The following is a 19,681-nucleotide window of genomic DNA, read 5'->3' on the forward strand; positions in this document are numbered from 1 at the left end:
CGTGGCGCCGTTCCACCCTTTGTCCGGGGTTACTTTGCAAATGTTTGCGAGTCAGATGCGAGCGTTTTTGCTAAGGTCCCTGCCGCCCCCTTTTCGGTGTTTACCAGACAGTGGTGTGAGAAATGCTCTAATTAGCGCGTGAAGCACGCTTCAGTGGCTCCGGAAACGCAAAGCCGGGGGACAAATATTAGCAGAAGACATCTTGTATTTATATTTTATTTTTTTCTTGTATATCCCGCCGGCTGTGGAGGTGGGAAAAAACGGCGCTTGCGTGTGTGTGTGTGTCTGTGTGAGGCTGAAGCCTATAAATAAATAAATAAATAAATAAATAAAAAGGACAGCATACTAAAGGGGCGCGAGCTCTCCGCAGCGGGAGTTCCAGCGGTGCCTGTACCAAGGCGGTTTAACGGGGGCGGTTGTCTGGCTGCCGCGTGGGAGTACAGGGAGCCAGTGTCAGGTTAATCTCGCTTTTTTACTCCTGCCCATTTGGCCTGTCTGGGATTCTGGCCTTCAATGTGGAAAAAAAAAAAAAACGAGATTGCGCCCCGTGTCACAGTGATATACCGGTATTGCGGTTTTTTTTGCCCTTCGCGGGGGAAAAAAAGGGATTCAGCATTGTGTTATGAGGCCCCCAGTATTGCCTCCAGTGAAAATGAATTGCGGTGTGGAAATTGTGGTGTTTTACTGTCTATCCACGGTGCCCTGCCCCATCCCGCGGAAATTTACTGCCCTCTGGAACGGATAGAAGGGCCTCCCAAGAATTTCACGAGTATCGAAAGCAAACCAGGCAAAAATATAGCCGTTAACATAACGGGGGAGATTGAAATAACGGCGGGTACTGCATCAATGTACGTCTCTTTGATTGTTTTGGAAGGAACGGGGGGCTTTGTTACGTGCTGAAAGCCAATATCCAGTATATCATTGTGGCTATTTCCCCCCCTCCCCCCTATTCCCTGAATGTTCTTTAAAGGAGGTTGTTTATAGGGCAAGACGTAGAATCCGTTCTCTCTGCCGTCACGTAGCAGTCGCAGTCCTTAGTGAGCAGCTAACATGCTCAATGCCAGGCATTCTCTCCCCATTTCCTATTTATTTCCTCCCTCCTTTATTCTAAAGGGCAACCGTGGCAGCTCTCTAAAATGTTGATAGGCAATTCCGTTCCTGCAGCGCCCGTGTGTACGCAGGTTTTTTTTGTTGCGATTAATTACCCTGTCTCATTCGGCTAATTAGTTCTGTACACCGCTGCAGGTTCACTCGCGGGTTAGATCCTAGTATAAATGTTTCATATAAGTAGGCCTACACGAGAACTGTCTTTCGGCAGGTTATTTATAACCTGGTCCAGAAATTTTGCTGGCGTGTCAGATCCTGTTAAGTGGCTAGGGTAATTAATCAATTAAAAGTTGACGTTAGCGTTAAATAAAAATAAAAATATACGTGCCACTTTTATCCCAGCTAACACGAAACATTGCCGCGATGTTGCTGTGATGTTGTGGCAATGTTATAACATTGCCAAAACATTCCAGCAACATTGCGAGAACTTTTTGTGTTAGATGGGATTCCACCCCTTCTCTGAAAATGTGATCAGTGTGATGAGCTTGTCACTGCCTTTCAAGATGGAGGTGTTATTTCAGTTTGGTATTGATCTCTGTTTTTCATTTTTAGAAAATCAACTGTTTTTAAATCTAAGTCCATCTTTTCTGAAAAATCCATCAATACTGAATAGAATTGAGTGTGCCTAATCTTTTATTATGTGAATCGCTGAATTGTTTTGATCTACACCGTCTTCTGACCTTAAAAACTGAAACAGGAACACACAATAATAATAATAATAATAATATACTTTGTACTCTGGTTTCCTCCCACAGTCCAAGTAGGCTAATTGGAGAATGCAAATTGCCCATAGGTATGACTGTGAGTGAATGGTGTGTGGGTGCTGCAATAGATTGGCGGCCTGTCCAGGGTGTTTTCCTGCCTCTCAACCAATGCATGCTGGGATAGGCTCCAGCACCCCCCCGCGACTCTGCCCACGATAAGAGGGTATAGATAATGGATGGATAATAATAATAATAATGAAGAGCTCTCTAGAACACGTCACAGTTATCTTTCTGGACGGTCTAAATCTGAACTCAGGACTGGACTGAATGTCTTGTTGCATGTGCAGTGACAGAGAGGACATGGGACTTAAACCAACATTGGCCTTTATACTGTGGGCTTTATATACTGTGGTGGATTATAAACTGGAGCTCTCTGTTGTCCGCTGCCACATCACCAACCTAGTGGAGCCCCAACGTTCAGTTATTAGAGTGTTTGGAATGTTCCAAGAATAGTTCTGCCTTTTGAATAAGCTCCAGTTGTGTGAAAAGGAGGGGGGGGGGGGGGGGAGCAATGCCTGGGTGGATTTAGTGGCCATCCTCAGTTTTGCTTGCCTGTAGGCGAGGGCGCTGCTGTCCGTGGTCCTGAAAGCCAGTCCCGGCCTTTGTTAGCCCGAAAGAAAAGCGACTGCAGCTGATGACATCACATAGGGCTCACCTATCCGCTGGCCTTGGGTGGGGGTAGCCCCACATTAAGCGAAAGGCACTGCATGCCACGGGCAGCCCCCCCATCTCGCCCTCCTGGCGCACACGCCAGAGCGGTATTAAAATGTAATGATAAGCCGCTGATAAAAGCAGCAGAACGCCGCTGTATTCCTCAAAGGCTGTACGCGCTGATGTACCGGTTTTTTCCTCGGCCCCTGCTCCTGTAAACACTGCCGTGCTAACAGCCCGCGGAGCAGCCCGTCGAGGGTGGGGGCGGGGGTGGGGTTGGGGGTGGGTGGGGGGGGGGGACGGTGGAACTTTCTTTTTTTAGCAGTTTGTTCCCTCAGAGGGGAAGAAAAAGCTGCCTTCCCAGCAGCCTCTGCTGCGGCTCAGCATTATTCTCTGTGGCATGATATGCTATTATGCTAAAGGTCTCCACAACAGGGAGGCCAGACTTGTGATGAAAATGCCACACTTTAAAAAAAGAGGAGGGGGAGGGAGGGAGGAGGGAGAGAGAGGTATTGACCTACTATTTGAAGAGGTATTGGCCAACCTTGAGAGATTAAAATGCCATGCCGGGACAGTTATGCTAGTTGTTTAACGTTTTTCTGATTATACGTATACTGTTTGTTTTTAAATGTATTGTCGTGTACACGTATGTGCAATATTTATTGTTGTATTTTCCTCTCAATAAAGAATCTTGAATTTGAATTTGAGGTGAATTTGCTGCTCTCTTAAAAGCACAGAGTTCACCTTCAGTTGGGGTGTACCTCTTGACCCTTGGTGGGGCAGAGGTTAAGACAGAGAAGTACAGCAACCCAAAAAAAGACACGAAGAGAAAGACAAAAATAACCAAAGGAGCCCCACATTATTTTAGGTCACTTCTGTGCTGGTGGAAACACAAGAATAGTTTATGTGAATTACGAGGATGCTATTAGCCAAAGCACTTTAACGTTGTTATAGCATGGTCTGCACATGTAAACTTGTGTTATGTATTGACTTTGTAACACCCACACAGACCCACACACACAGACAGACACTTACCCACACACACACACACACACCAAAGTTTGTCACTATTTGCAGATTGAGAAATGTGTAACTTGACGAGTCACCTTCAACAAACTGCTTTCCTTCTGATAATTCAGATAATGAATTCAGCACCAGACTTGAGCCCTTTGATCCCATATTTCCCTTGCAGAAACATATTTAAAATGGAATTAACCTGGAATCAGAGCTGGATTATCTGAGAAGGAAAAAAAAACTGGAGATCCCATAAAAAAACACAGCTCACTGTCAGAGTGGCCAACAGTTCCGTCGCTTTGGAGTAGTGGTTTTTAAAATGTTGATTTTTATTTTTATGCAGGTACTTCCTCGGCAGACCTGTGGTCTGTTCACACACACCATATTCTACAAGGAGTACCCTGGAGGGTCGAAGGAACTGGACAAAAGCATTAAAGGAGGGGAGCTTTTCCTGACCGTCCTCCTCAACCCGGTGAGTTTGCATCGCGGTCACGTTCGTTTGCTTTGTCTTCACGTATCCCAGAAGGCCTCACGGTCACGTTTGTTTGCTTTGCCTTCACGTATCCCAGAAGGCCTCACGGTCACGTTTGTTTGCTTTGCCTTCACGTATCCCAGAAGGCCTCGCGGTCACGTTTGTTTGCTTTGTCTTCACGTATCCCAGAAGGCCTCGCGGTCACGTTAGTTTGCTTTGTCTTCACGTATCCCAGAAGGCCTCACTGCCACGTTCGTTTGCTTTGTCTTCACATAGCCCAGAAGACCTGGCTGCCACGTTCGTTTGCTTTGTCTTCACATAGCCCAGAAGACCTGGCTGCCATTTAAAATGCAGTTTGCAGAGAGAAATGACCGTGGTGGAAGTTTACACAATGTCAGCATATTCAGACGAGCGCCATCAACAATAAAAACAGAAGCGTTGCGAGCATTACGCCATATTTACTGCGCAGATTTAAAATAAAAACAAATCGTTCCCCGTCTCAGACTGTTCTGCAGCGCGCAGACACTTCTTCAGCAATAAAGCTACCCATGCAGAAATAGAGTAGTTTAGGATGAGGGATCAGGGTACTTGCGTTCATAATTTTAAATTAGTGCACGTAAGGACAGATAGGGAGTTGAAAGCATTTTCGAGGAATTTTGCCAGAAATGTAGGATATTTATGACGCTAGCGGAATCTGCAGTGGGGGTTATACCAGAGATACATTTCAAAATGATGAAAGTTCATGTCTGTTGCTCCGCAATCCACCAGACTACGAGCGTAATGCTGTTCCCTGTGATTATGGTGTTTCACATTCAAATGAAAAAGCGCAGCTCAACACAGCTTCTCAGAAGCCTATGATGTCACTGTGTAATAAAAAACAAAAAACAAAAAAAAACAAAGATTAATGCGATGATGTCAAGATTCGACACTCATGAGGCTATGGATGGCCGAAGTTGGCTTGTTTATTGTACGTTGGGATTGATTTAGCACGTGTTAGCGGTAGCGGCGGATTGATTTAGCACGTGTTAGTGGTAGCGGTGGATTGATTTAGCACGTGTTAGCGGTAGCGGTGGATTGATTTAGCACGTGTTAGCGGTAGCGGTGGATTGATTTAGCACGTGTTAGCGGTAGCGGCGGATTGATTTAGCACATGTTAGCGGTAGCGGCGGATTGATTTAGCACGTGTTAGCGGTAGCAGCGGATTGATTTAGCACGTGTTAGCGGTAGCGGCGGCTGATTTGTGCTGCGCGGGCGGGACGTTTTATTTCGGGCTGCTCCGCTCCGAGGAGCCGCCACCGCCGCCGCCATGTGCGCTGGGAAGTCGTCTCGCCCGCTCGCTCGCGACGGCACCGGGTCGCGGCTCCCCAGACAGCCCCGGGAACCGCGGAAACCTGCCGCCGCCGCCGCTCACCTCACCATCTGTGCGCCGTAATTACCGCCGTGGCGTCGGGGCGCTTCAGGGAGACTCCGCCCACCGCCGCCGTCGCCCGTGTTCTCGCGAGGGCTGTCGGCAGAAGTGCTCGACGCAGCGCGCCCCTCTCTCTGCGCTCCGCCCGATCTATGTGCGTTATTCAACTGCCTCCCCGCATCGAATAGTATATGTTCCAATCACCACTTCTGCCTTTGCCCCGCCTTGGCTGTGTTCCCAAAATGCATAGAGGGGGGAGGCAGCGGGGGGGGGGGGGGGTTATCACTCTGAACTGCTGTAATTTTGTAAGGCTTATAGAGTGCAGGTGTTAGCCTGGTGTAATGAGAGGAGATATGAGTGCAGGTTCTGAGCTATGGCCCCAGCTGGCTGATTGTATAACAAGAGATACGATTGGCTCGCTGGGCTAAAGACCAAGATCCCAGCTATGGGAGCCAATCGCGCCCTGCGGTTGCACTGTAGTGAATCTGCACACGCTAGCTTGCGTCTCTGAGCTCCTCTGCATTAGGTATTCAAGGCGGGTACTGGATTAAATCTGCTCAAGTGCCTTGTACAAGTGTGCTACAGCACTGCCACGCCTGGGATTCGAACTGGCAACCTCCCCATCGTGCGCGAGTCCGTGGCGGTGCTCTGCTTCTCTGTGCAAAGAGAGAGAGGGAGAGAGATAAAGGGAAAGGCAGGAGGGAGAGAGATAAGTGAGATGGAGAGAGAGAGAGAAAATTCTAGCAAGAGAGTGAGGGAGAGAATGGGAGAGAGGGAGAGAGAGTGAAAGAGGTGCCAGGTGGCTGCTCGGAATGGAACATATTTTCGGCTGGAAGAGGCAAGCAGACACGCTCCAGAAATCGTAGATTCACCGGTAGGGCCGTCAGCGTAGCCCGAATCATCAGACGCTATTTGTCGCTTGGTTCCAGTTATGACTCTAAAAGCTTTTCATTTCTGGTACCTTCTACTTTTTGTGGTGGGGTTTTGTTTTTTTTTTTTCCCCTTCTCGGTCCCGAGAATCAATACGTTTGTGAAATGTGTAATTTTTTTCCATAATTGGATGGCAAATGAAAGTATGGATTGTTGCCTCACCATGGCTCTGTCCTGTCATAAACAGCATTGAGCTCTTCGACAGGCCGGACCAATCACAGGTCACGCTGGGCCAAGGTGGATTGGGGGGGGGGGGGGATTGGGCATGTGTGCTGTCAGTCTCCATCACACTCTGAGCAGTCAGCTCTGTGGACACGCGCCTCGTCTGGTTTTGTCAGGGAGCTTCTTATTGGTCGGGCTGAAACATTACGTTTCCCGAGCAGTGCTGTTTCTCCATCTCAGTTTCCCCCTGTTGCACAGATACAAGTTATTTGCGTCTTTTTAATTAAGTCTCGCAGTTTGTCTTCCATTTTGAAGTCATCGTTCACGGAGTCGTGCCGTGATAAACGTGGCAGATGGAGACATTCGCAGCATTAAAAAAAAATGAAAGCATATGCAGAATATACAGCCCCCTGCTTCCTGTACTGACATACCTTTTCAGTGTTAAATTTGGCAGACTTAGGGTGGTTGTGTAAGAAAATAACTGAGCAATTTGGTTGCATGAAACAAGTGTTTATAAATCTCCCTCAGGTAAGCCTGCTGAGTTTTGTTGTACATGAAATGTCCAAAATTCCCCTATGGCTTATTCAAGTGGTTGACCCCCCCCCCCCCCCCCCCCAGAAAAAAATTCGGAAAATACAAAATTTTAATGGTAATTTTGAGGTGAACCAACTTTTTATTTGTTTCTCTGAATAGCCTAAGGTGTTGATTTCGGCGCTGTTTTCTTTGTTTAAAAAAAAGAAGAAAAAAAAGTTGTTGATTATGCCTCATAGGAGAATACCTGCAGAGATATCAGTGGGGGTGCACTGGGGGAAAAAAAACATTTCAAGGAAACACAATAAAAAAACAGTAAGATTTATGATAAGCATGAATATTTCTGCACTTGAGAAATATCCTCCCCCAGCCTTTCAGTTATTCCTTCTGGCTATCTTCAGAGTGGATATTCCCTGACACAAATCCCTGTCTAAACTAAAACAAACTTCACAATGATGCTAATTCTGTTTGTTCTGTGAGAGATGTGTCCTTCCTAAACCAGTCCTGATTTGCATTTACTGTCAAAATAAGACAAATAAGTAGCTACCTAATGCCTCGGATGCAGTTTGTGAATAATGATTTTGTATTAAACAAATTTATAAAAGTCCTTGTCCCTGTGCTCCACACAACACAGGCCAGGGAGTCACAGGCCTGGTCCGTAGAGGCCTGTAGCGTCCCGAAAACTTTGATTGGCAGCCTTATCCCCTAGATCAGGATCGGTCATCATTAGGCCGGATATGATCAATAGTTGTCCACGAATTTCACTTGCGAGTACAGCAAGCTAGCTTTACACTTTGCCTTCTCAAACTCGAGTTTGGCTAGATGGCTTTATCGGTTGCTCAGCTTGCCAAACTGTGGTTTTTGAAGATTAATATTGATAATCATAATAATCATAATAATAATGGCCTTTAAAAGTAATGATTCAAAAATGCTTTTAATTGTTAGCCACTGTTAAGGACAAATGTTTATTGAATACTGGTCGTTGTCATCAGAAAAAATGTTGATTGAATTCAGATCGTTGTCATAAGGAAGAATGTCGATTTGAATACAGATTGTTGTCATTAAGACAGATGTTGTTTGAATATAGGCCATTGTCGTGAAGACAGATGTTGATTAAATACAGGTTTTTGTCATAAAGGCAGATGTTGATTAAATACAGGCTATTACTTTGGCTGAAACACTGTCATAGTAAAGACATTGACTGGCACTCTCCATTTAACAGTTACTGATATGCTCATAACTCTGGAAACTGGCAGTGTGGAAAAGTCCAGTGTAAGGCAAATCCTGCAATATTCAAAGCAAATGCGTGATATGCTACCACCTGTCCCACTTGTTTACAAGACTCAATACACAAGGATAATATGCAAAATACAATGAGTCTTTGGTGTCCATAAAGGTGTCTGGAAAAGCAGTAGAAGCTTATTCATTTATAGTAGTTATCGTGCAATAATCGAAATGACAGGATCACTTCTTTAAGAACCCCCAGTTGTTACCTTAAGGGTGTGTGTAGAGATGAGTGTTTTGTAGGAATTTTATCAGCTTTGTCCAGACTTTCCAGTATTTCTGTTACCATGGAGATTATTACGGCACGGAAACAAGCGGGAGCGGACTAGAGTCGGGGTCTGCGCGGACACCTCTGAAGGAATTTCAGGTGGAATCACGAAAGCCAGGATGTGGAAATGAAGTTGTGTTACTGAATCATTTCTTTTTTTAATAAAAAGGTGTTGCTGTTCAACAAAGGCTGGGTTACAGTTTGGGTCTCCACAAATAGGCTGAGAATAGACTAACGAACAGGCTAATAATTAAATATTAAAAATAAAAATAACATTTACAAAAAAATTGTAATGTCTTTGGACTGCACCAAACTGTGGCAATGAACTAAACATCTATCCATCTATCTACATATCAATCAATCATCTAAATTTACTGTACCAAATCTATACATATAAATGCCTGGTATACAGAATGTACGATTGATATCAAGCATTTCAAATTTAGGAAGTATTAGGAAGCTTTACTCGGGTATAATACGGAATCGTTTGAATTACTTGAATAACTGGTGAATTATTCAGTACAATCGTAAATATGGAATATGCAATGAGATTATTGTCAGTTTACACAATGTTAATAATTTAGTTACTTCTGGAAAAGTTTGGGGGGGAAAAAATCCTCTAAAAGTTAAAGTTTCGCAAATTTGTAGGTTTGTAGGTTACCATTATATATCAGTGGTCATCTGTTTTACGCATGCAATTTTTTCTCTGGCAAGATGTGCCTTGTGAAGCCTGTGGAATTGTTGAATGGCAGCATATTTATGAAATCTGTCCGGGGTACTGTTCAGACTGTAAAAGATTAATAACTGTTGCTCTGATGGATTTATTTAATTTTTGCATTGTAGATAAACTGCTGTGCTTTTGTGATGGATATATGATCTGTAATGGCTGGAGAAGGGATATTTTTTGTAACTGAATTTTAGCACGTTTCCTCAAAGCTTCTAGTCTCCTTTTAATAACTTGGTCTGAAATGCGTAACGCTGGCAAAATATGGACGTCTTTACCGATTTGAGAGAATAATTTCTTTTGTGAGCTTCTATAAGCTGTTCGTCCTTTTAAAGGACTTTTTCCTAAGTACATTTTTTAAAATTCGCGATTATGTTGAGGCCCTTTACGTGTTATACAATGACAATGAGTTTCTGAAGCCCTGCATAGATGGAACTTCTCAAATATGCCAACGAAGAGATTGTTCCCCCGTCTTCCTACCCCCTCACAAACAAAATCCTTATTGGAGCGCGCCGCAGAGCCCTAAGCTTGTCGTTCGTTTTGCCGGAAAGCGCGGCTCTTTCCCGTATTCCTGTTAAGCTGTCGGTTTCATTGTGAAATTGAAGCTCGCAGGCACACATCTGACGGGATGTCGTAGCGTTCCACGTTTCCCAGCGCGAACCGAGCGAATTGAGTTTTAGGTGTAAAAAACAAAAGGGATCGGTTCATGAAAACGTCTCTTCCTCTTCCTGTTTGGAATGAGCCCGCGGTCCTCAACCCTGATTCCCGTTCCGGTCACGGGGTCTGCTAGGTCTCATCCTGGAGATGAAATCGGTAAACCAGTTCAGATCCGAGAAACCAGGTGAGGTGAGTTTAACGCGTAATAATAATTTGCAGTAATTGATCAAATAAGTGTCGCCTGTCAATATAACCAGCAGCCACTGCGGCCCCCCAGGACCAGGGCTGGGAATCAGAAATAAATACGCTGTGTGAATACATGCCTTGTATCATTATTATAAATGAAGGTTATGACCAGCAGGGGGCCGAACTCTCTGTGATCTATTCAGTCTGTCCCTGAACATCAGCGCACCTGAACTGACCCGTTTACATTCTCAACAACAACATTTCATTCATTTTTATGATTCGCTTGGAGTTATAATCTGCCAGACCATAATTCCACATTCTTTGCATGTGCCAGGGATGATTGACTGACTGCTTGATGAAGGTTTACGTGAGGTCATAGTGCTGTCGGATTTCAGGGAAGATGTGTGCGCATGTGTGTGCGTGTGACTGTGTGTGTGTGTGTAGCTGTTTGCGGATGTGTGTGTGTGTTTGGGTCGGCTGTGTGTGTGTGTGGCTGTGTGCGCCTGTGTGTGTGTGTGGGTGTCAGAATGAAGGAGAGAGAAGAAAAGAGGACATATATCTATAGCCCCAGACTGTTCCTTCCTGTCATCTGTCAGTGTCTCATCAGAGCACCAATATAACGAGCGCCTGGCCCCTGTGTTTGTGTCCTGCTGGCTCCATCAGGCCGGGGGCAAGCCTGGATTCAGCGGTGCCCTTCCCAAAAGGAAAGGGGGCCTGCTGCCTCCCCCCCTGCCTCCCGTCCCCTGCGGATCCAAAAACCCGAAAACCGTAGAGCCCGTTGAAGACGGTCCTCAGATGGCCCGCCTGCTGCGCTTTGATTGGTTCGGAGGGGGTCTGGTCTGCGACGCCTCCAGATGCACGCCTCTCTGGCGCCTCATGAAATATTTACCGCGGGAGCCTGGCGTTCCGTTTGCACCCCGAAATCGCGGAGATCCGGGAAGCTGGGTTTCGCGGCTCGGCCCTTCAGGCTGAGGGGGTGCGCGCGCAGGCTCTTTCTCCAGAATGATCTTTCACGAAATCCTTCTTTCCCCTCTGATCGTTAGTTACTGTTGCCGACAGCACTGTTGTGGTTTTGACAAACTCAATCACGGTTTCTTAGTCGTTTCTCTTTCACCCTGCTCTCTCTTCCCCCCCCCCCTCTCTCTCTCTCTCTCTCTCTTTTTTCCTCTCTCTCAGAAAATGAAAGTCTTTCAAGGTGTGCGTAGTTGTTTTGATGGAGCAGGTTCTGTTGGTTTGAAATGTGTGTTTCAGTGCTGTACAAAGGACTAGGCAGCTCTGTTTTGGGCAGCGGTGCAGCATAAAGGCTAGGAACATGGCCTCGCACCTTAAAAGCTGTCAGTTCGATTAGATTCCCAGTTGTGGTGCTGCTGGTTGTTCCCTTGAGCAAGGTGCTTAACCTCAGTTGTGTCAGTAAATTACCAAGCTTTATAGATGGATTGTATGTAAGATAAGGGCATTTTACACACACAGTTTTTTCTCACTTAAAATACACGTGACCATGGTGTCTCAGCCTTAAAGAAACACGTTCTCGGCTGTCTTCTCACTCGGGAAATTTCTAATTGAATATCGTCCAAGACCCTGCCAATGAACTATTCTGAATGTAGTCCAAAACCCTGCCAATGCACACATAATTATTTTGTTGGCACACCCCCTCGACTGGAGTATATATTTATGGGGATGACAGAAGGGTGTACTTAATGATTGTCAGATTCAGATTTGTGATTAATTTTTTTAATGATTATTTTGTTGAAATATAACTACCTGAACGATAGGGTGGGGGGGAAGGGTATAGTTCTGATGCATTTGTGAATGTGGCTAAGGCAGCTACAGTGCCAATAAAACATCGAATATTCCCTCGGAAAATACTCTTTATTAGTTGTTTCAACGAAATGTTGCTCTGCACAAATTCAGATTTGCAGTGAGTCAGTGAAAACAGGAAGGCCCAATTTGATTTCTCTCATGGGAAATGAGTACTAAAATATTCCCCCTTATTTCACATTCACTACATTTTTAAATACATTTCCTTTTTTCTCATGAAAACCGTTAAGCTCATTTGGGTTGATGCTTGGTGAAGACGAATAGGTCCCAAAGCAAGTGTTAAAGTCATCCTCTGGAAATGGCGGAGGTTTTTGCTGAAGTGCTCGCTGCTGCTTCCTTCAAGGAAAAGCTAACCTTCATGGAACAATCAGAGCAGAAACCTCTGATTGAAACAAAATGGCGGCAAATGTTCAGGGCCTGCAAACCACCAAAAGACACAAAGACACTTTTATTGCTACACAACCTGGTTGTCGTGTGATGGAGAGCTCTTGTGTCTGTTTGAGGTGATAATAAATTAAATATTGCAAGTATTTTTTTCTTTAAGTCCAACTTATTTGCAATTCAGATTGGTATTTTTAAATATTCATATTTGTTTGCATACTTATTGCTATCTTTAAATGTGTAAAACCAGCTACCCTGTCAAGACATAATATTGGAGTTCTCGCAATTAAAAATGTCCTTGTATCTTCGGCAGTAAATTAAATGTTCTATGAAAGAGTTGTAAAATATGTCTAAACTGTCTTGTCTAAACAGTCGTTTGTGCTAAATACATGAAAATTAAATGCATGAATACCAAATTAATATAACTTTTATGATCGCCGCGAGTATTGTTTTTTTTTTTTTGTTTTTTTTAATTCGGCAAATGATTTTATGGATGCCGTATTACTAAATGATCGTGTGTTTAATTAGTGAGAGAATGTTTCTTCAGAGCTGAAAAAAACATTAACAACCAGGCAGACTTCTGGTGAGCTTGGCATTTCACACACAGGATGGTGGTAGCAGTGCGAGCTGGTTCATTTCACATATGTTCACTGCACATTGAAGGCGTTTAGGTAGCCGAAGGGGACTGTTTCATTTCAATATTCCACTAACAAGCGGAACGCTATTCTGCAGCTTTGAGAGTAGAGCTTGCAGCATTTGTTTATGATAGACAGCAGAGGGACAGGCTGAACATGCACAGACACACATACACACACACACTCACATGTGCACGCATGCACACACACACTCACATGTGCACGCATGCACACACACACTCACATGCACCCGCACGCATGCACACACATACACACACACACACACACACCCAGACACAGATAATGACACACACACCCACCCTGACACACAGAAACACACACAATACGACTCACACACAGGCTCACTTTCATACACACACACAGACTCACTCACAGGCCCACACACACACACACACACATACAGACCCACACGCATATTCACAGACACACACTTACCCGGAAACAAACATACATGTTTGGTGTGATGATGTGTTTGGGTATGATGTATGTGGTGTGATGTTGTGTTTGGTGAAATGTTGTGTTCGGTGAGATGTGTTTGGTGTGCTGTTGTGTTTGGTGTGATGTGTATGTTGTGTTTGGTGTGATGTGTTTGATATGATGTTGTGTTTGGGTGTGATGTTGTGTTTGCTGTGATGTTGTGTTTGGTGTGATGTGTATGTTGTGTTGGGTGCAATGTTGTGTTTGGTGTGTTGTTGTGTTTGGTGTGATATTGTGTTTGCTGTGATGTTGTGTTTGGTGTGATATTGTGTTTGCTGTGATGTTGTGTTTGGTGTAATGTTGTGTTTGCTGTGATATTGTTTATGTTGTGTTTGGTGTGATGTGTATGTTGTGTTTGGTGTAATGTACTGTTTGCTGTGATGATGTGTTTGCTGTGATGATGTGTGATGTGTTTGCTGTGATGTTGTGTGATGTTGTTTTTTGTGTGATGTGTTTGGTGTGATGTGTTTTGCGTGATGTTGTGTTTGGTGTGATGTTGTGTTTTGTGTGATGTTGTGTTTGATATGATGTTGTGTTTGGTGTGATGTTGTTTTTTGTGTTTGGTGTGATGTTGTATGTTGTGTGATGTTGTGTTTGGTGTGATGTTGTGTTTGATATGATGTTGTGTTTGGTGTGATGTTGTGTTTTGTGTGATGTTGTGTTTGATATGATGTTGTGTTTGGTGTGATGTTGTTTTTTGTGTTTGGTGTGATGTTGTGTGACGCTGTGTTTGATATGATGTTGTGTTTGGTGTGATGTTGTGTTTGGTGTTGTGTTTGGTATGATGTTGTGTGTTGTGTTTGGTGTGATGTTGTGTGTTGTGTTTGGTGTGATGTTGTATGTTGTGTGACGCTGTGTCAGAGATGTACGCCCCTCTGCGAGGCGGATCTCTCCGTGCTTACACCAGACTCGATTAAGCAGGCCGTGTTTATCATCCATTCCCCTCGTTTCCTCTCTTTGGTCCCAAGACTTGGCGTCTCTCCTTGACGATATTTCAAAATCAATTAAGCCTCTCATAACCGGAGTGCTTTAATTATTAATGTGAGCAGGCGCGCGGGTGCCTGTGTGTGTGAAAAAGACTCGCCTCCACGCGCCCTGGAAGAGCTGAAGTGTGCTGTTAACTTACCGTTGCGCTGTTAACTTACCGTTGCGCTGGCGGATGCTAATGGGCTTTTTAGCCCTCTCTCGTTCAGACTACTTTAAGGTGTCACCACTGCATTATCCTTAGCAGCTGATAAAAAAAACCATTAAACAGGCTTTTCAGTTTAACCACTTGAACAATATGATGTTACAAAAAAAAAAACTGTAATCACACATTAATGACTAGAGGGAGCCCATTGTCTCTGTCTTTATTTTCAGCACACATGAATGTGTTTGCGAGCCCTTAGTTCAGTACTATGATATAATGGTCTTCTGTGTTAAATTCCCAGTTTATTCTGTGTCAGGGGGTTTGTTGTTTTTTTTTCCTGAAATTTAGTCTTTCGGTGTTTCCTTTGAAATCTTTAAAACCATATTTTACAGTCATACCTTTGACATACAGATGCTGTTTCCTTAAATATTTGGCTTTTATATTTTTTTGCCTTATCTAGAGGTCAGTGTAAGTAACACGGAGTGAAGAAACACACAGTAAATATGTGGAGTTGTGGGGAAATAAATGGGATAACTCCAAGTGTAACAAGCGATTGATTGGCATTGAAGCTAACATTGAAGAAAGGTGCAGTGTGAGGGTTGTCTTCGATCTTTCACAGGGGCGTACATTAAACAGTTACTGAAACGGGTGCGAAGCTTTAAATATTGAAGCGCAGAATTGACTGGACGTCGCTAGCCGTTTGAAGGCGTCATTCCAGGCCACTCCTCAGAAGGACGGCTGCTGAGAGGAGGAGAGTGGTAGAGCGCCCCCTACAGGGACTGGGCCCAGGTGACGGGATTGGGTACTGGCATGAGATGCCCCCCCCCCCCCCCCCCCCCAACAGTGATGAGTGAGGGGGGGTCAACATCGACAGGTCCTGAACAGTGTGCTCTTACATTAAAGAGCCCGGGGATCGATGTGCACGTCTGTGCTGAAGCGGAAATCCGATAGGGGTGGCCGTCGCTCAGCTAGCTGCAGCCGGACGGCGGGGGGGGGGGGGCGGGGGGGGGGAATGAGGCGAGGGGGGGGGGGGGGGGGAACTGCCTTTGGGCAAGGGGTGGGGGTGGATTGCATTTGGGCCAGGGGGGGAGCGGAGAAGGGTGGAACTGAAATGGAAGGGGGTCTCACCCCAGGTGAATCGTTACAGCGGGCAGATGAACGTTAGCGTGCTCCAGTAACTGCTGGCCTCTCTCTCGGACCCGGGTCACTGTTGTGGACAGACGGGAGTCGGCCGGACAGGTCGGTTTTTTCCGGAACGCTGTAGGGTGACTGTTCTGATACGCCGCGATCTCATTCCCGCCAGACCAAGCCGCGCGGCGGGTCGGAGGTCGTACGCTTGGCCTGCTGGGCGCCGCGAGTCAGTCGCTGTCTGACAGCGGGTGGGCGGGTGGCGGAGGGGGGCCTTACCTCAGCGCGGGGGGGGGGGCTTACCTCAGCTGCCCCCCGCGCGCAAACGACGCCACGCTAGCGCCCATCAGTGCGGCGGAGTCCAGGCCTCGTAAATAACCCAGCGGGCCGCGCTGGAAATGAGCTGAAGCGGCGCTGACAGACGCTCAAACTCCGCCGTGCGCTACGGGCGCCCATTTATCACTCTTACTTTGTGTATTTATGAGTTTGTTTAGTTTAGGCGAAACAAAAGAGAGAGAGAAGGAGAGAGAGAGGAATGGACTGAATAATACTACCGCGATTAAAAGGCTCACATGGGTTTAGAGAGAAGGGAGAGCGGGCTTATGCTCTAATTTGTTTTGAAGAGGGGGGGGGGTGGGGTGTGTGAGTCATAGTGTTCTACAAATACTTTACTGGCTTCAGTGGAATGACACCCCCTACCTATCCTCCCCCCCCCCCCCACACACACACGCACGCACGCACGCACACTCACACACACACACACACACCTCCTCTGCCAGCCAGCCCCCATACTGTATGTGAGTGTGAGAGTGTTGTTGTGGAGCTGAGCCCTACTGAAATAAGTCTCTGCCACAGCCTCACGCAGAGAAGGGTGGGGCTTCTCGTGCGCCTGTCAGGAATGAGCTGTATAAATGAATCAGGGATGACATTTAATGCTTTAGCATCGCTAGCTCCACTGCTTATTGGAGGGGTAAAAAAATAAAATAAATCATGAATATCAGCAGAAATCTCCCTCTGCGTTAGCTGTGTTTCTGTATGGGGGGGGGGGGGGGGGGGGGGGGGGGGGGGAGGAGAGAGGGGGACCTATCAAAGCCCCTCACTCAGGAAAAAAAAAAAAAAAAAACAAACGAAGAAATGAAAACAAAACAAAAAAAGGGGGAGGGGATGGAAGGAGTGCGCAATGAATCTCGGTGGAGATTACAGAGTGGGGAGGGGGAAAGCAATTTACATGCAGTTGATTCATTATTTAAATCGCATCACAAATGGAGTTTTTGGGCTGATGCCGTCTCTTTGGCAGAAACGGGAGAACGCATTAAGCAAACGGACCAGAAGTGATATTAAAGAGGCTGGATGTTTTGCGCGAGTTCAGAATCTCTCTGGCAAGTCGGGATTCGCAGTGCTCTCGCGCTTCCCTTATTGCGGTTTTCCCGCCGCCAGCAGAGGCGGGCTGTCCCGCGTTTACGTCCTCGGGCTCGTGAGGTGAGTGAAGTCCTGCTAACGTGACACGCGCTGCTAACGGTTTAAACCGCGCCCCGCCTCCCTGGCTAAAATAGCCCTTTTTAAAAAAACGTCTCTGCTGCTGTTCCATCTGGCCAGCCGTGGACAGCCTCAATGACTGGGTACGTTTGCGTGTAGCATTCGCTAAATCCACAACGATTTTTATTCTAACCGTTATTTTCTTTCTCAAATGCGTTGGCAGGTTTGACTTACGCCCGAGTAGCATTCATAAAAAAAAAAATGCGAACGTCAGAATAAAATGATAATTGTTTCTGACAGCTACATGGCCCTCCTGTCTGCGAGAAAACGGCAATCTGAATACCCGGGTCTGAAGGAGGGGAGGATGCGTTGGCAGGGGCCAATGCAAGACCGAGCAGACGTTTACCGGAGGAGGCAGAACAAATTTAACTGGCATCATTTGCTCTATTGATGTTCAATTTTCAATTATCCCAGGGAGAAGGAACGGGAAAAAAACAGCGTTTCAGGCACATTGAGAGTCTGCAAGTGAGCTTATGTTAAGAAGCAATAAAAATTTCAATCAAAAAGAAATATATCTAGAGTTAAGTACTTTGTAATGGAAACATTGAGTCCTATCTTCACTCTTTTTTTCTATAAAACTCAAGGCTCCTGTGGAATTTTGCCAGGAAATAAAAGAGACTGTGTGAGACAGATAACCTTCATCTGAAATAGTTTTTTTGAAAAACCAAAAAAAAAAAAGTAGGCCTAAGGATAGGCCTTTCTTTGCAAATTACACAGTAAATGATGTGATGGTTGGAGCCCTATTAAAGAAACTTTGCTATGAGGAAGAAGCGAATGGTGTCACTTTGGTACGTGTATGCATCGGTATACGCTGCAAATGTTCAATTAGTCGCCCTGCGGCAGTAATTCAGCGTGGAAATACGACGCGGTACGGCATGTCGATTTGTGCCTCTAAGAGAAAACCGTTCAGCACCCGTTCGGAGTTAATATACACATGGAGATGGATTCTTGTTTTTTCTCTAAATAGGATTTCACGAGCTAAGCAGCCGCTAGTACCTTTCAGTGTCCTTTATCATTTCTGCTGCATGCGTGTGAATTTTTTATCACAAGTGCTATTTCAACCCAGCGTGTGCCGAATCGAAAACTTCACGTCAGTTCCTTCTGCTGTCATTTGTGCGCAAAGAGCCCGATTTACTAAGACCTTCAGCACGTTCAAAGCCTTTCAGCACACGCTAAAAGCTAATAACACAACCCGTGATTGGTTGCAAAACAAATACCTTGACCAATCACCGTTCGCGTTACTGGTTTCGTGTGTGTGCGCGCTAAAAGGTTCTGCTCGCCCTAAAGGTCTTAGTAAATCGGGCCCAAAAGTCTTTTGTCGTCGTGCCCGGTCATATTTCAGAGTCGTTACCGAGAGCTTCAGAAATCTTACAGAGCCGAGCGGAGCGATGGCCAACGCCGCGGTCGGGAAGGAAGGGACCGCCTGAGGGCCTGTCACTACGCCTCAGCCGGGGTCCTGCGGGCGCGGGACGGGGGCGGTGATTAAGAGCGTCTCTCTCTCTCTCTGTGTCGCGGCTCCGCTGTTCGGAGCAGGCAGGTCAGGGTGAGAGCGGAGACTGGAGGAAGTGGGATCTGAAAGGGCCGGAGGGTTTCGTGTTGGGAGAAAGGGAGGGAGGGAGGGAGGGAGGGAGGGTCAGGGGCTGCAGTGCTGGAGATGTGCTGTGTGTGCGGACACGAGACGGGGGGGTGGGGGGGTTCCCTTTACCTGTCAGCAGTTTGAGCTTTGACGACCCCCCTCTCACTCTGGATCGGAGCGCCCGCTAAATACTGGAAATTTCATGTCAGTCATGGTGAAATAAATACCACTTGCCGTATTCCACATAATTGGTGCTGGTGTCGCTCAAATATGGGTGGGAGGATCGGCTCGTGCCTCTGTGTAGGGTGGGAGGGGGGAGGTTAACAACAGGGGGATTTCACCTGGCTTTAGAAACGAAAGAGAACATTCACCTAGTGGGAAGGATAGCGATCTGTTCACCCATTTTTTTCCCCTTCGTTTGGAACCCCCCCCCCCCCCAAACCCCCAAGATGGTTACTGCCCCCCGCAACCCCTTCCTGGTTTCAAGATGTAAAATATTTAGTGGACGGATGTTGATCTGTAGTCAGGCCCTGCTGACGTTTCGCAGGAAGGCCCCGGAACATTCTTTATTATTCTGGCAGGTCTTGAACCGGCTCCAGGAAGGAACAGCTGGCCGGAGAGCCACGGAATGCCGTCTGGAGACCCATCAGATAGAATAGGTAGACAAGGACCAAATTATAATCTCTCTCTGTTCACGGTGCCAAAATTAGTCGGCCAAAAAAAAGAAAAAGAGGAGGGGGGGCGTGGGGTGGTGTCACGTGACCCCAGCTCTCCTCTGGCAGACGTGTAAACAGTGTAAATAAATGTGTTTGGGGGCCCGTA

General features: G+C 46.1%; 1 protein-coding gene across 1 annotated transcript in view; it reads left to right on the plus strand.

The window, feature by feature from the left end:
* ndst3 (N-deacetylase/N-sulfotransferase (heparan glucosaminyl) 3) overlaps window positions 1–19,681 on the plus strand; it is a 100,178-nt gene that overhangs the window by 52,631 nt on the left and 27,866 nt on the right. The window contains exon 5 of the mRNA XM_035416557.1: window positions 3,880–4,008. Coding sequence (XP_035272448.1) covers window positions 3,880–4,008 — 129 coding nt within the window. The remainder of the gene's footprint in view (window positions 1–3,879; window positions 4,009–19,681) is intronic.

Source organism: Anguilla anguilla, chromosome 5 (assembly GCF_013347855.1).
Source record: "Anguilla anguilla isolate fAngAng1 chromosome 5, fAngAng1.pri, whole genome shotgun sequence".
Taxonomy (NCBI): domain Eukaryota; kingdom Metazoa; phylum Chordata; class Actinopteri; order Anguilliformes; family Anguillidae; genus Anguilla; species Anguilla anguilla.